Here is a 13,562-nt window from a genome sequence, read left to right as displayed (position 1 = left end):
ATGACTTGGAAACATTATCTGTTAAAAAATGAAAACAGAGGGGCGCCTGCTGGCTCCATCGGTTAAGCGTCCAACTCTTGGTTTCAGCTCAGGTCATGGTCTCACAGTTTGTGAGTTCAATCCCCTGCTTGGGGTCTCTCTCTCTCTCTCTCTCTCTGTCCCTCCCCCACTCACTCTCTCTGTCTCTCTTGAAATAAATAAATCAACTTAAAAATTTTTTTTAATTAAAAAAAATGAAAACAGAAAAGTAATACATGATTGTTGAAAAAAAGTGGAAAAATTAAAAAAGTTAAAAAAAATCAAAACACCACTAAACCCCTAGAGAGAGCTGTTGCCGCGTGTCTATGCTAAGTGTCTGCATTTTCATAAAGGTTGATGTAATACGCGGACGGACACATGCTAGGCGGGGTCATACTTTAGATATAATTCTGAATCCTTTCTCTGTTACTTCTGTGTTCCACTGGCATTTTTCCATATAGTTAAAAACTATTTGTAAACATTTTTAATGGCTGTACCATCATTTATTTAATAATTATCCTCCCCCTCTCATTAGACCCTTTTGTTCCAGTTTTATCATAAAACACCCTGAGCGTCTCTGATTTGGCACCTTTTTCCATATTTCTGTTTGCTCCATACCTAGACACAATTCTCTGAGTTGTTGCACGAGAAATGGCTGTCTTCTCTTGGTGTAAGGGTTTCTCATTTCCAGAGTGTTTCATCTGCATTATTTCATTTGATGAGTAAAGAGTGTGAGAGTGTGGGGCGCCTGGGTGGCTCAGTGGGTTAATCATCCAACTCCTGATTTCTGCCCAGGTCATGATCTCACAGTTTCGTGGGTTCGAGCCCCGCATCAGGCCCACGCCAAACCTGCTTGGGATTTTCCCTCTCTCCCTCTCTGTCTGCCCCTGCCCTGCTTGCACTGTCTCTGTCTCTCTCAAAATAAATAAACTGAAAAAAAAAAAAAGAAGAAGAAGAAGGTGAGGGTGTGGTTAAGGGCCAGGGAGATGGTGAGGAGAGCCGGTACCATAAGCAGTCGGAAATGGAGATCGTTAGTGCGATAAAACCGTTGGGAGGGACTTCCTGGAGGCATAAGTCGCGAGCTTGGTCCGTGAAGGAAAAGCAGGATGTCCAGGGTGACCCACACAAGGACATAACACACATAGGGACCTGTCGATTTGAGTCCCATGCAAGTGGGGTGTGGAGAGACCAGACTGGCCAGAGCCAAACCCTGTGTTTTTAGGGAGATAGCGGTCGGACAGATTATGGACCACAGAATTGATACTGGGCCCAGAAGCCGTGCCCAGCCAACAGATATCTCTGAACCTGAGGTTATGTTAAGGATGTGATGTTTTGAGATTAGCTTGGGATGGGAGGAGGTCTGGGAGAAGCTGGAAGTGAACAGACACGAGGTGGTTGCCTCGACCACCTGAAGGGGCCTACGGACCGCAGTGTGTCTGCACGTGTGGGGCCAGCCGGCGTCGGCGGCCGTGTAGTGGCAGTCGGGGGATAGTCGGAAATTTCATTCCATACATTGTGTTTACCCCGGCAGTTTGACCCGTGGCCTTGGTGAGACCGAGGTTTTGCGGGCATGTCAGGTTTTTATTTTACAATTGATCGGTGAGATTTTAATGATTGATGTGCGTTCACATTTCCTGTCCTCCTTAATGGGAAACGCTTAGGCGGAAACTGCCCTCCTGGGAAGCAGGCCTCAAGCTGGCGCGTGAGGCCGGTTTGGAGATTCCTCCAGCTGAGTCTCAACTCAGAGTGCTCCTTCCTCCTTCCTCAGACGTGTCTCTAGGTCCCAGAGCTGGCTCAGCCTCTCGGCCTGAGGGAGGGAGTTAAGCCAGCCTCCCCCAGGCCTGCGGCTTTAAATGCTGTCAGCCCTGGCGGGAGATAGGGTGCTGGGAGGTGGGGTGGATGTTCTGTCCTGAGCGCACAGTTTACATTTAAACGCCCACATCCACCCCCCTCCCCACCCCCACCCCCGTCTGCCCCTACCCCTACCCTGTGGGTTCTTCCATCTTCTGGAACTCTGCCTCTGAATTCTACCCCTCTGGCTAAGAATTAACCCCTGCAGTTGCATCGGGACCAAACACATTTCCGTGATCTGGTACCCAGACCCCATCTGCAGACTCCTCTCTTGGGGCTCCCAGGCCTCAGCTTTGCCCACCAGCAACTTTGAGCTGTTTGCGGCTCCTTCTAGACTCACCTCAACTTTTGCCATTCCCTCCACCTGCAATACCTTCTCCTTTTTTCTTGGGCAACTGTTGCTCGCCCCTTGAGATGTAGCCCGAGGGCTTTAGGAAGCCGCTCCTGACACACACCAGGCTGGGCCAGGTGCCCCTCCACATGTCCCCATTACATCTGCTGTGTGTCTGTGTGGGTCATTGTGTGACCATATTGTATTGGAATTTTCTTTCTTTCCTTTTTTCATTTTTTAAAATGTTTTTATTTATTTTTGAGAGAGAAAGAGAGTAAGAGTGCGAGCAGGTGGAGGAGCAGAGGGAGAGGGAGACACAGACTCCGAAGCAGGCTCCAAGCTCCAAGCTGTCAGCACAGAGCCCGACATGGGGCTCGAGCCCCTGAACCGTGAGATCATGACCTGTGCCACTGACTGAGCCACCCAGGCGCCCCTAAACATTTTTTTTTTAATTCCATTGTTAATTTAATTGACCCACGTGTCATAGGGATTCCTGCATCTTCCATTGTTTCTTGTATCTTATTTCTCTGGCTTACGTTTCTGCTTGCCAAAGCACATCCCTCGGGGACTATTTCAGTGAAGGTAGCGCCGTCTTTCCTGGAATTCTTGTTTCCATGTGTATGTATTTATGTGAGGGTTTTGTTGTGGTGGTTTTAAGAAAATGAAATGGCCTGTTAGAACTAATCCGGTTGAAAGTCCTGACATCCCGGTGGTGTAACTCGACTAGAACTCTGTCCAGCGTGTTGCTGATTCCGCCTTTACCGGAGATCCCTCATTTTTGGCTCTCGTGCTTCCTGCCTACCCAGGCTAAGAAATTATTGTGAACAGTGGGCCAACCCTGTGAGTAAAATAGAAGCCGGAATAGACACATGGGTAAAATCCTGCTCAGTTCCTTGATATTCCAGGTACTTCTGCCAACAAGTTTTTTTTTTTTTTTTATGTTTCTTTATTTTTGAGAGAGAGAGAGAGAGAGCAGAGGAGGGGTAGAGAGAGGGGGAAAGAGAGAATCCCAAGCAGGCTCCTTGATGTCAGCATGGAGCTGGACACGGGGCTCGATCTCAAGAACCGTGAGAGGGGCGCCTGGGTGCCTCAGTTGGTTAAGCGTCCGACTTCGGCTCAGGTCATGATCTCACAGTCTATAAGTTCGAGCCCCGTGTCGGGCTCTGTGCTGACGGCTCGGAGCCTGGAGCCTGCTTTGGATTCTGTGTTTCCCTCTCTCTCTGCCCCTCCCCTACTCTCTCTCTCTCTCTCTCTCAAAAAAAAATTTAAAAAAAATTTTTTTTAAGAACCGTGAGATGGTGACCTGAGCTGAAATCAGGAGTCAGATGCTTAAACAACTGAGCCACCCAGGCAGTGGCTCAGCTTTTGTTCTAGAATGGAACTGGGAATACTTAGGTCCTAGGGGAAGGGGGCAGAAAGCTTGAGCCCTAACCCCATGGTAGATACTCTAGTTGTGTAAATTGGGCCTCATTTGTTTCCACAGGCAGCTTATCTCTTAGAGCCTTAACTTCTTCGTCTATAAAATGGGAATAATGTCACCAACGTTGCAAGGTTCCTGTGAGGTTCCTCAATAAAGGAGACAAAGCACATAGTACAGGCCCTGGCATGTAGGGGACACTCACTGAACGCTTGTGGGGTGAATGCAGGTGCTTCATTGAGGGGATCGGTTATAAAGGATGGGTGAGGGCCAGAGGGATAGTAATAAAGGAAGAAGGTATTGTCTACTAGAGCAAAGGTATTGTCAGAGTGAGCAAAGGAAAAGAAGCAGAGGCTTACCCATTGCTGCTGCGCTCAGGCAAGTGAAAGAGACAGATTGGCTGGGACAGAGGCTGGGGGTAGGGGAGGTTAGGGAGAGCGGGCAGGGTAGAAAGGGGAGCCGGGGCTGAGTGTACATGGGGATCTCTGGATCTGCCAGGCCAGATGGCTGTTTTTGCCAGGCCTGCTCACGCTGCCTTGCACTTGACCTTGGTTCCCCTTCCTGCACAGCCCCTCATTCTTGATAGGCAGAGGCCAGCCCAGTGCGGCCTAGTGGCCAGGCAAGCTGAAGGCTCAAAAGAGGAAGCATCAGAATAAGATTGGTTTTCAACTAATATCTTATGAAGGAAGTTGAGTCATTCTGCTTCTGCTATGTGTCCCCTCTGGGCATTCAGAAGAGGATAAGTTTGTACTTCCAGATGAAATAGTCATGACAGGGATTTGCCCCGGTCTGCCTTGGTCCCGCAGTGGACATTTCCAAGATGACCCTACGAAACGGAGATTTTTATTTCCCTTTTATATACAGAGAACCGAGGCTCAGTGCGTTGAATGCCTCAGCTACGGCTGGAAACGTTGACTCTGTGATGCCAACACGGAGAAGTCCCATTGTCTCAGTGATGGCATTTGTGAGCCAGGCGCAGGGCAAGAAAACGAACTCTGATCCAACATCTTCTGGGGGCCGGGCAGACCGCCTGGCGTGTCATGTACGCTACCTCACCTGGTTCTCAAAACAAGTCGGGAGCAGCTACCAGAAGAATCTGGGTGGTCTGCTCCAGGTTGAACATGCAGGCTTGGAGACAGCCACGTGGGTCCAGCCCCACCTCTGCAGCTTGTAGCTGTGCGGCTGTTCTGGCAGGCCACTGACCTTCTCCAAGCCTCGGTCTTCACATCTGAAAATGAGGTCCATAAGGGTAGGTGCTTAGTGAATATCGACAGTGTTGATTCCGAATCGGCCATCCTGCCCTCCAACGATCCTGACGAATCAGTTGCATCTGGTTGGGGAACAAATCTAGTTGGGGAACTAGAAGGAACCTTGAAAGATTTCCTAGGTCACTGGCTTTCAAGCTTTCTTCCTCAGAAGAGAGGACCTCGGCTTCCACGGAAATCCTGGGTGGATGAGAGAAAGCTGACCATGTGGGGCTCCCGCCCGCCTTCTTTAGCGAGCACCTCTTTCTTAATGTGAGCCACGTTATCATTTGCATGCTTTTAGCTCTTTTATATATTGGGCATTGAGCTAGGATTTCATTTGACAAAAATGGTCTCACTGCCTTTTTTTTTTTTTTTTTAAGTTGCCAAAGCTAGAACTCCTATCCTCTAGTTCCTAGTCTGGTGTTTTTACTGTACTCACTAAAAGAGGGAACTGAAATATGATACATTTTAGAAAGGTTATCATCACTGAAGATCAAATTAAAGCATATTTTCGGGCCTTCCAGTTAATCGGCAATTCATTTAGTCTAAACTCCTGTCCCAGGATCCCAGGAACAGAAATTTTGCTGTTGGAGAAAACATTACTATCCTAGCCTTAAATACGAACTGTCTGTTAGGACTTTCTGCAGTGATGGAGATGTTCTCTATCTGCACTGTCCAATATGATAGCTAGTGTGACTGAGGAACTGAGTTTAAATGTGATTGAATTTCAGTTGATTTAAATGTAGAGAGCCACATGTGGCTGCCATTTTGGACGGCACAGCCTTACAGTATAGAGCAGGGGTCAGATGGCAGTCTCTGGCCCCTTGGCATCAGAATCACCCAGAGAACTTGTCACAAGTACAGATTCTGGGCTTAACGCCCAGCAACTGATTCAGTATGTCTGGGGCGAGTGCATTTTAAAACTCATCAGGCCATTCTAACTTGCAGTCGGGTAGGAAACTGCTGTGTTTTTGAGCTCTTCCTTGACACGAAGAGCAATGCCAAAATCAGGCATTAACCCTGGTCTTGATCTTCTGGAGAGACTATGGTAACTTTCTGGGGAACGTCAGACCCTTAAAAATTATGATGGAAGCTGTGGACCTCTTCTCTGGAAAAATACAAACTGCATGTAGTTTCTGCGGTTCACAGACCATCCTGAAGCTGTCCTTGAAGCCACATTAAGAATTCCCCAACTCAGCTGGGGCACCTGGGTGGCTCAGTCGGTTAAGCAGCCAACTTCAGCTCAGGTCATAATCTCACAGGTCGTGGGTTTGAGCCCCACGTCGGGTCTGATACTGAATAAATTCCACACCTTTCTTTCCCCTTTTGTTCATGGCCTTGTCAGTGAGCTGAGTGGGTGTGGCTATTGCCAGGGCCCACGTCTTCAGCCCTGCGAGAGAGCAGAGGGGCAGAATGCATTTGAGACCTGAGTGGAGCTGGGAGGGCGTCCAGACTGAGTAATGGATCAGGATTTTGACAAGCCTTCAAAGGCAGAGGCGCAGCTGGCCCCCACTCAGTCTTCACCCCACAAGCTGCGGGAGAGAGAAGGGGCAAGGCTGTAGGGCAGCGGTCCGGGGCAACAAGCCCAGGGCTGGAAATGCCACCTGGCCAGCAGTCCCAGGCTTCATGAGAACCCCGGTTTTTTGTAGGCCAGGCCCCTTACAGAAGTAGAGAAGGAGGCGGGGGGAGGGGGGGGCAGCAAGCGTGTGTGAATGTGTAGGAGACCTGCTGTCAGGCCAGAGTATCCTGAGAATAGCTTCTTGAACTTGGAGGCTGTCAGCGAGGGTCTGAGTCACGGTCACATGGCACAGGAGAAGCCGTACAGCTCCCAGGCCGTGATTTTGTGGCCCTGGGAGGTGAGGGTCAGCCTGTTTTCCCGTGCCCTTCACAGGTTCAGCTGCCAGCTGCTGGGTTAGTTTCTCAACGGCCTGCTTGTTCCTCTCTCTGCCTGCCAGGCTGTGGGATGAGTCATCAGGGAACTGCAGAGGAGGCCCTTAGCCCGGCTGCCTCAGCCTCAGCTTCTCTGGGCCTGGGGAGCCCAGCATGCTCATGGAGGGGGATCAGAGCCCCTGGCCAGCGGCCCAGCTAACCCCCAAGGTGAAAGGACGGCTCCTGGGGGAGAGGGGCCGCCCCCCAGCCTCTCTGGAGGGCTCTAGCTCACGATGAGCCATGTCAGACAGAGACAGCCCCGTGAGCCAACGCAGCCAGTTCTCAAATAGCTGGGTGCCCCTGCAGCAACCACTGACAGCTTGGCCTCATTTGTCTCATTCCTCAGATGGAACTTTCTCTTTATCCCTGGTGCCCGGGATCATCCTGTCTCTGAAGGTCATCCTCCGATTCCCCCATTCAGCCAACATCGATCGTCTCGTCTGTGCCCCGCCGTGCTATACTCTGAGGGCACCATTCCTGCCCTCAGGAGCCTTCTGACCAGGCAGGGCTGTGAGTTTCCCCCTTGAGTTTGCCTGTAGCGCAGGAGACTTGGGGAGGGGGCAGTACAGCCTGGAGCTGGAGGTTCCAGGCTGTGGTCCTGCAGTGCCGCAGGAGGCTGGGTGACCTTGGGCGAGTCTCCACCTGGTTTGCATCAGTTTCTTCAAGTGAGAATGAGGTTAAAGCACTGCTGAGGTCCCTGCAGGCACACCTCTAGTGGTGTTAGGTCCGAGGGCTTGGGGTTCGTTTTTTGTTTGTTCGTTTGAATGTTTGTTTGTTTGTTCTTGAGGACAGAGCATGAGCAAGGGAGGGGCAGAGAGGGAGGGAGACACAGCATCTGAAGCAGGTTCCAGTGTCCGAGCTGTCAGCACAGAGCCCGATGCAGGGCTCGAACTCACAAACTGGGAGATCGTGACCTGAGCCGAAGACAGACGCTTAACCGACTGAGCCACCCAAGTGCCGCGGGGTTTGTTTCTAAGACCCCATTTTCCCTGGTAAAGAGGCTGAGATAGGTAGGCACTTGGAAGTCAGAACACCCCTTAGACTTCTTAAGGTCATCAGGTAACAACAAGACCTCCCATGCAGCCTCCTCAGCATGCGAATTCGGGGTCACACCCAAGCATCTGTGCTGAAAGCTGGAGCTGCTCTGACTTCAAAGCCAGCAGACCCTTGAAGGCAGAGATGAAAGGATCAAGTTAGTAGTGACCAACAAGCCCATCCCACCCTCACCCTCCCGCTCAGTGGAGCTGGTTCAGTGCTTTGTGGCCATTGCAGGGAGGCAGACTCCAGAGGAAGAGGGCTTCGGCCTTGAGATGCCCAGCCCCCCACCATCCCATGTCAGCTTCTAGCCACCCAGGGCAAAGGGCCAGCGGTGTAGAGGTTCGCCTTCACACGGCCTGCCTTTCTGCCCCACAAGCACATGGAGGCGTGTTCCAGAATGAGCGCACTTACAGCAGGGAACACTCCCGTCTGTTAGCAACAGCTTTAGACCAACCTGCCAGCAGAGAGCACTTAATTAAAAACCTGTCTGAATGTGATGCCTTCTCAGGCTTGGTCTAAAGCAAGTCGTGACCCAGGAGGGACCTACGCTTTGGGAGTCCACAGTCCTAGTCTTTAAAAAGGTTCCCAGATGGGAGCAATCCCAGATCGGCGCAGATCTCTTTCCTGACAGTTCTAGTCCACGTGCCGTTTGCACAGATTGCCTCAGCACCGGGCTCCCACCCCTTTGGGGCTTCCAGGGAACACACAGGGCCGCTGGAGAGAGAGCCCAGAGAGTTGAAGCCCTGTGCTTTGTCTTCAGATTTCTAGAGGTACAGGTTGGCGTTGGGGGCTCTAATACAAATTCTACTACTAATGTTGCCTGGAAGAATGAGGATACGTAAGTTGTCGGCAAATGAGTATTACAGATGGAAGCATGGCAGTTCCTTCTGGAAGGCCACAGACAGATGTGTCCTGGGAAAGGAGTCGAGTGCAGGCGCTGTCATTTGCGTGCTGATTTTTAGACTTTGTAACATTTCGTGTGTGTGTGTGTGAGATGTATATATGCACACATAAATCTGTATACACACACGCACATACATTTATCTACCTCCTGCAAGAGAACAAAAACTTAATTCTCCCCATTTGGAAAAGAGCCATCGTGGCCAGTGTAGACATGTCCTCTAAGAAGGCAAGTCAGTGGGGTGACTGGCAGTTTTGGAGTATGGAATGTACCACCGTGTTCTGAGGGAGCAAAATTCACCATAAAATGAACCACAGAAAACGATTCGGCCAGTATTTGTAAAAGCAAGAATGAACCAATCCCAGATGTCGGTGCCGTGGTGGTTCTGGAGGAAGTGGGCTGGAATCCTCCTTGTGGGCCGAGTGGAGGAGTCTGTTTGTGGTGGTGTGCTGACAGGACCAGGGGTGGGGGCCTGTGCCACAAGGAACAAGAAAGGTTGACTCCTTCGTCACTTGGGCTGTTTGGAAGGTAAATGTATGAGGCAGAGAGCCTTTCCCCCCGCTTTTCTCCTCCCACCCAGCCTGGCCCGGGTCCCCGTGGGATCCGAGAATGACCTGCTCTGCATCTGGTCCCTCAGGGCGAGCGTGAGCCTGGGAGATGGCAGTGATGGAAATGGCCTGCCCAGGCGCCCCTGGTTCGGCGGCCGGGCAGAAGGAGCTCGCCAAGGCCAAGGAGAAGACACAGGCGATGGGCAAGAAGCAAAACCCCGCCAACAAGCTCGAGGCCGTAGAGAAGAGCCCTGTGTTCTGCGGGAAGTGGGATATCCTGAACGATGTGATCACCAAAGGCACAGCCAAGGAAGGCTCCGAGGGAGGACTGGCCGCCATCTCCATCATCGCGCAGGCCGAATGTAAGGGCCCGGGCTGGGGACAGAGAGGGCAGGTGGGCGGGCCTACAGGTGGGCACGGTCCCTGCGCCAGGGTGGCACGGCACAGGGGTGGGAGGTCAGGGCAGCGGCTCTCTGAGATTTTCACAAGACACAGCCTGGGGGGTAGGCCAAGAATGAGTCGAAGCAGGAGCCATAACGGTGCCGGGGAACAGAGCACAGAAGGGAGGAGTGGTACAGGGAGGCTTTTGCCCGTCACGACCGGAGCAGGGGAAGAGAGCTGGGAGGCTTCACAGGTCCTAGGGCTCTTGGCAGGATCGTCAGGCAAGCCATTAGCCTTGTGCTGTGACCTTGGGCAGCCTGAGCATCTCTGGAGACGCCCCAGACAGGAAAGGCCAGGTCTCCTGGAAAGCCCCTCTGGGGCCTGTAGGCCCTTCACCACCTTCCATGCTGAGGTGGCCCCACCCTAGAGAATGAACACCTCCTCTTGGGCCTGCTGAGCCAGTTGAGGGGACATAGGCCACTCCAGGGCGGGGCCCGGTCTGGTCCTTTCTGCTTCCACCCAAGATACTTCAAAATGACTCTGCCTGGTGACTGCCACCAGAGCCTGAGAAACCCCCAGGTGCCTGGGTGAGGCCAGAAGCCCTCCTCTCTCTCTCCCCTGCCCTCCAAGAGGCTTTCTCGGGGGAGAGCCCGGCAGCTCGTGGTGGCATTTTCCCACCTATACACATCTTGCCCTGAGTTCCACTTCCTTCTGGCTGGTTTTTGAGAAGCGATGAGAGAATACAAATTAAAATGAAGTGAGCGAGATGCCCGTGGTCATAATACACGCATTTACACACATAACAGACGTCCACAAGAGCTGATACTTACTGAACTGTTACTACGTGCCGGGCACTCCGTTGGGTGTGTTATATGTTATATAGATCATCTCAGTTAAGGGCCATGGTGAAGTGAGGTGGGCACCCTTATCACCCGCTATTATCAGCATGCCCTTTGCTCTTGTTGGCAGGGGGAGTGGGCCGGCAGGCAGGTGGTGAGGCCGAGGCACGGCAGCCCAAGAGGGTATCTGTAAAATGTCTGTCTCCTCAGTGCCGAGTCCCTCTTCTTCCTCTCCTCCTTTCTGCCTGTCCAACCTCTCTTTTCCTTGACTCACAAGGTGAGAACAGCCAAGAGTTCAGCCCTACCTTTTCAGAGCGGATTTTCATCGCCGGGTCCAAACAGTACAGGTAAGGAGGCCAGCTTGCATGGGGCCCAGGGAACTGAAACCGCGTCATCCCTCCTCCCCCAGCTGCTCGCTCAGGCCGCTCCCAAGTGACCCCTGGCTCCCTCCTCCAGCACCTGTGGTTCAGCTCTTGGAGCCCGCCCAGGTTTTCCTGGCTGAACCGCTCTGTCAGCCAAAGAAGCTTTTCAAAAGCTTTTCATGGCGTGTGGATGACTGCCTCTGGGTCCCATCAGCTTGACGTTTTATTTTTATTCTCCTCGGAGTCCTTGCTGCTCCCCCTCGTTTCCCATCAATAGGGAGGGTGCTGGGAACAGGAGTCTTTTTCCCACCGGTGCGTGACCATGAGTGCAGGCGCCGTGGGGCCGCTCGAACTATGAGAGAAATGTGCTGGTGTCTCTTCCCCTTCGAGACACACCCAAGGAGGGATGAAGGTTTGGGATCAGAAAGGGACCGAAGGATTCACAGCTGGGGGGCCCCCTGGAAAGGAGGCTAGAAGGGGGCTCAGTCTGCTCCCCAGGCTCCCCATCCCCAAAGATGGTTTTTGGCCAACTGCAGGTTGAACCTGGAAAACAGTTCCCTCCTCTACCAACAGACGGACTTTTTTATCATGGGGATTTGCAAAGCGTTCGTGATGAAAAGGTTGTGGGGAAGGCTGCTGCTTTTGCACCAAGAAATGTTCAGTGTTTGATCCGATTCCTTATGCCGCCCCAGATGCCTTTCGGCCCAGAGTAGGGGGTTTCTGATGGGCCCATTTCTTTCAGGTGCCTGGGAGAAGCCCATAGGCCTCTAGCAGTCCCCCCCACCCCACCCCCCACCCAAGACTGGTGTGAGTCTGCCTCCTTTGCGGGGGGGCAGAAGATGAGGCCATTTGGGGGGGGCAGCTAAGGTTGCAGCTTTTTCAGACACTATTCTGTGGCCAATGCCTTAATGCCTGGCAGGGGGAAAGCCAGCTTGGATCCATGGTGGTAGTGAGCCTGTAGGCTGTCGGAGGAGGGGAGGCTCCCCTGATACCAGGCATCAGCCCAGCCACGGTGTCTGTTTATACAGCAGCTTACATTCCCAGAAACCAGGTATCTCCAGGAACCAGTGGGGGGGGGGGGGGGGGTGCCCAAACTCAACCGTCCCTCCATCCAGAGGCAACAGAAACAGACTGTTGTCAGAGCTGAGAATGCCCGCTGGGGAGTGTGGCCCTCCTAGCCACACGCCCCCCCGACCCCGGGACCTCTCCAGGGGCAGCCCACCCTGGAGAGCGGTGAGAGAACCTCACATCCTCCCATTCCCCGGCCCCCCCCCAGAGAGCCGTGTGCACCCCATCACGGTAGTAATAGCTGCTGTCTATCGGAAGCTTGCCTTGGGATCAGGCGCCGAGGTAGGCTTTCTAAATGAGCGGTTTCCTTTAAACCTCATCTTCCTCTGCATGGCAGGAAATCCTACACCCATTTTATAAATGAGAAAATGGAGGCTCCTTGGGGCTTAGGAACTCACCCACGTTCACACAAGGACTCCCTGGGCTGGGATCTGAGCTCAGGTCTCCACGACTCTAACTGCAGTTACCCGAGCTGTTCCGCCTTCCTGCCTCCTCACACTCGACGTGCGTATCCGTCCCTTTTGACAGCCAGTCCGAGAGTCTCGATCAGATCCCCAACAATGTGGCCCACGCAACCGAGGGCAAAATGGCCCGTGTGTGTTGGAAGGGGAAGCGTCGCAGCAAAGCCCAGAAGAAACGCAAGAAGAAGAGCTCCAAGTCCCTGGCTCAGGCGGGAGCAGCCTTGGCCAAACCCCTCCCCAGAACCCCGGAGCAGGAGAGCTGCACTGTCCCCGTGCAGGTGAGCCCCGCCAGCGCCCCCCAGACCCCAGGCTCGTGGGGCCTTCGGGACGGTGCCCGTGCCTCAGCCTGGCCCTGTGTATGTACTACCACCTGTGTTTTCCCCCACAGGAGGATGAGTCCCCACTGGGCCCCCCATATGTGAGGAACGCCCTCCAGTTCACCAAGCCTCTAAAGGAGCCAGGCCTCGGCCAACTCTGTTTCAAGAAGCTCGAGGAGGGCCTGCGGCCGGCACTGCCTCGATCAGAACTCCACAAACTGATCAGCCCCTTGCAATGTCTAAATCACGTGTGGAAACTCCACCACCCCCAGGATCTAGGCCCCCTGCCCCAGCCCGCTCACCCCTTCCCCTACAGCAGACTGCCCCATCCCTTCCCGTTCCACCCTCTCCAGCCCTGGAAACCTCATCCCTTAGAGTCCTTCTTCCTAGACAAACTGGCCTGTATAGACAGCCAGCAGCCCCTGTCCGGCCCCCACCTGGGCAAACTGGCCTGTGTGGACGGTCAGAAGCCTGTGCCCGGCCCACACCTGGAGCCCGGCTGCCCGTCCCGGGGCCCGTATGACAAGTTTTCTGTGGAGGAGTACATGGTACACGCCCTGCAAGGCAGTGTGAGCTCAGGCCAGGCCCACAGCCTGGCCAGCCTGGCCAAGACCTGGTCGGCAGGAGGTTTCAAGCCCCAGAAGCCCAGCCCTGAAACGATGGACAGCGAGGGGGTCCTGCTTACAGAGGTAAGCCATCCCCCAAACACAGGTACATGTACCACCCGCTCTGGGGCCCAGAGCAGCAGCCGGCCGTCAGGCAGGACCTGTTCTGGGGGGGGCGAAGCATCACTGGAAACCTGCCAGACCCTTTTTACTTCCCACCTTTGCGGGGAGTCGGGGTGGCGGGGGGAG

At 53.4% G+C, this 13,562-nt stretch overlaps 1 protein-coding gene across 2 annotated transcripts in view; it reads left to right on the top strand.

Moving 5' to 3' along the window:
* MAP3K14 (mitogen-activated protein kinase kinase kinase 14) overlaps positions 1 to 13,562 on the top strand; it is a 43,629-nt gene that overhangs the window by 14,145 nt on the left and 15,922 nt on the right. Inside the window, exons 1-5 of one of the 2 annotated variants that reach the window (XM_053212695.1) lie at positions 3,444 to 7,303; positions 9,370 to 9,642; positions 10,778 to 10,847; positions 12,459 to 12,669; positions 12,780 to 13,397. In XM_053212695.1, coding sequence (XP_053068670.1) covers positions 9,390 to 9,642; positions 10,778 to 10,847; positions 12,459 to 12,669; positions 12,780 to 13,397 — 1,152 coding nt within the window. In that variant the 5' untranslated portion in view covers positions 3,444 to 7,303; positions 9,370 to 9,389. Of the gene's footprint in view, positions 1 to 3,443; positions 7,304 to 9,369; positions 9,643 to 10,777; positions 10,848 to 12,458; positions 12,670 to 12,779; positions 13,398 to 13,562 lie in introns of those variants that run through there. The other variant, XM_027048975.2, reaches the window with a different exon arrangement.

Source organism: Acinonyx jubatus, chromosome E1 (assembly GCF_027475565.1).
Source record: "Acinonyx jubatus isolate Ajub_Pintada_27869175 chromosome E1, VMU_Ajub_asm_v1.0, whole genome shotgun sequence".
In the NCBI taxonomy this organism is placed as follows: domain Eukaryota; kingdom Metazoa; phylum Chordata; class Mammalia; order Carnivora; family Felidae; genus Acinonyx; species Acinonyx jubatus.
The sequence above is the reverse complement of the archived record's forward strand: the minus strand, read 5'-3'. Positions and strand labels throughout refer to the sequence as shown.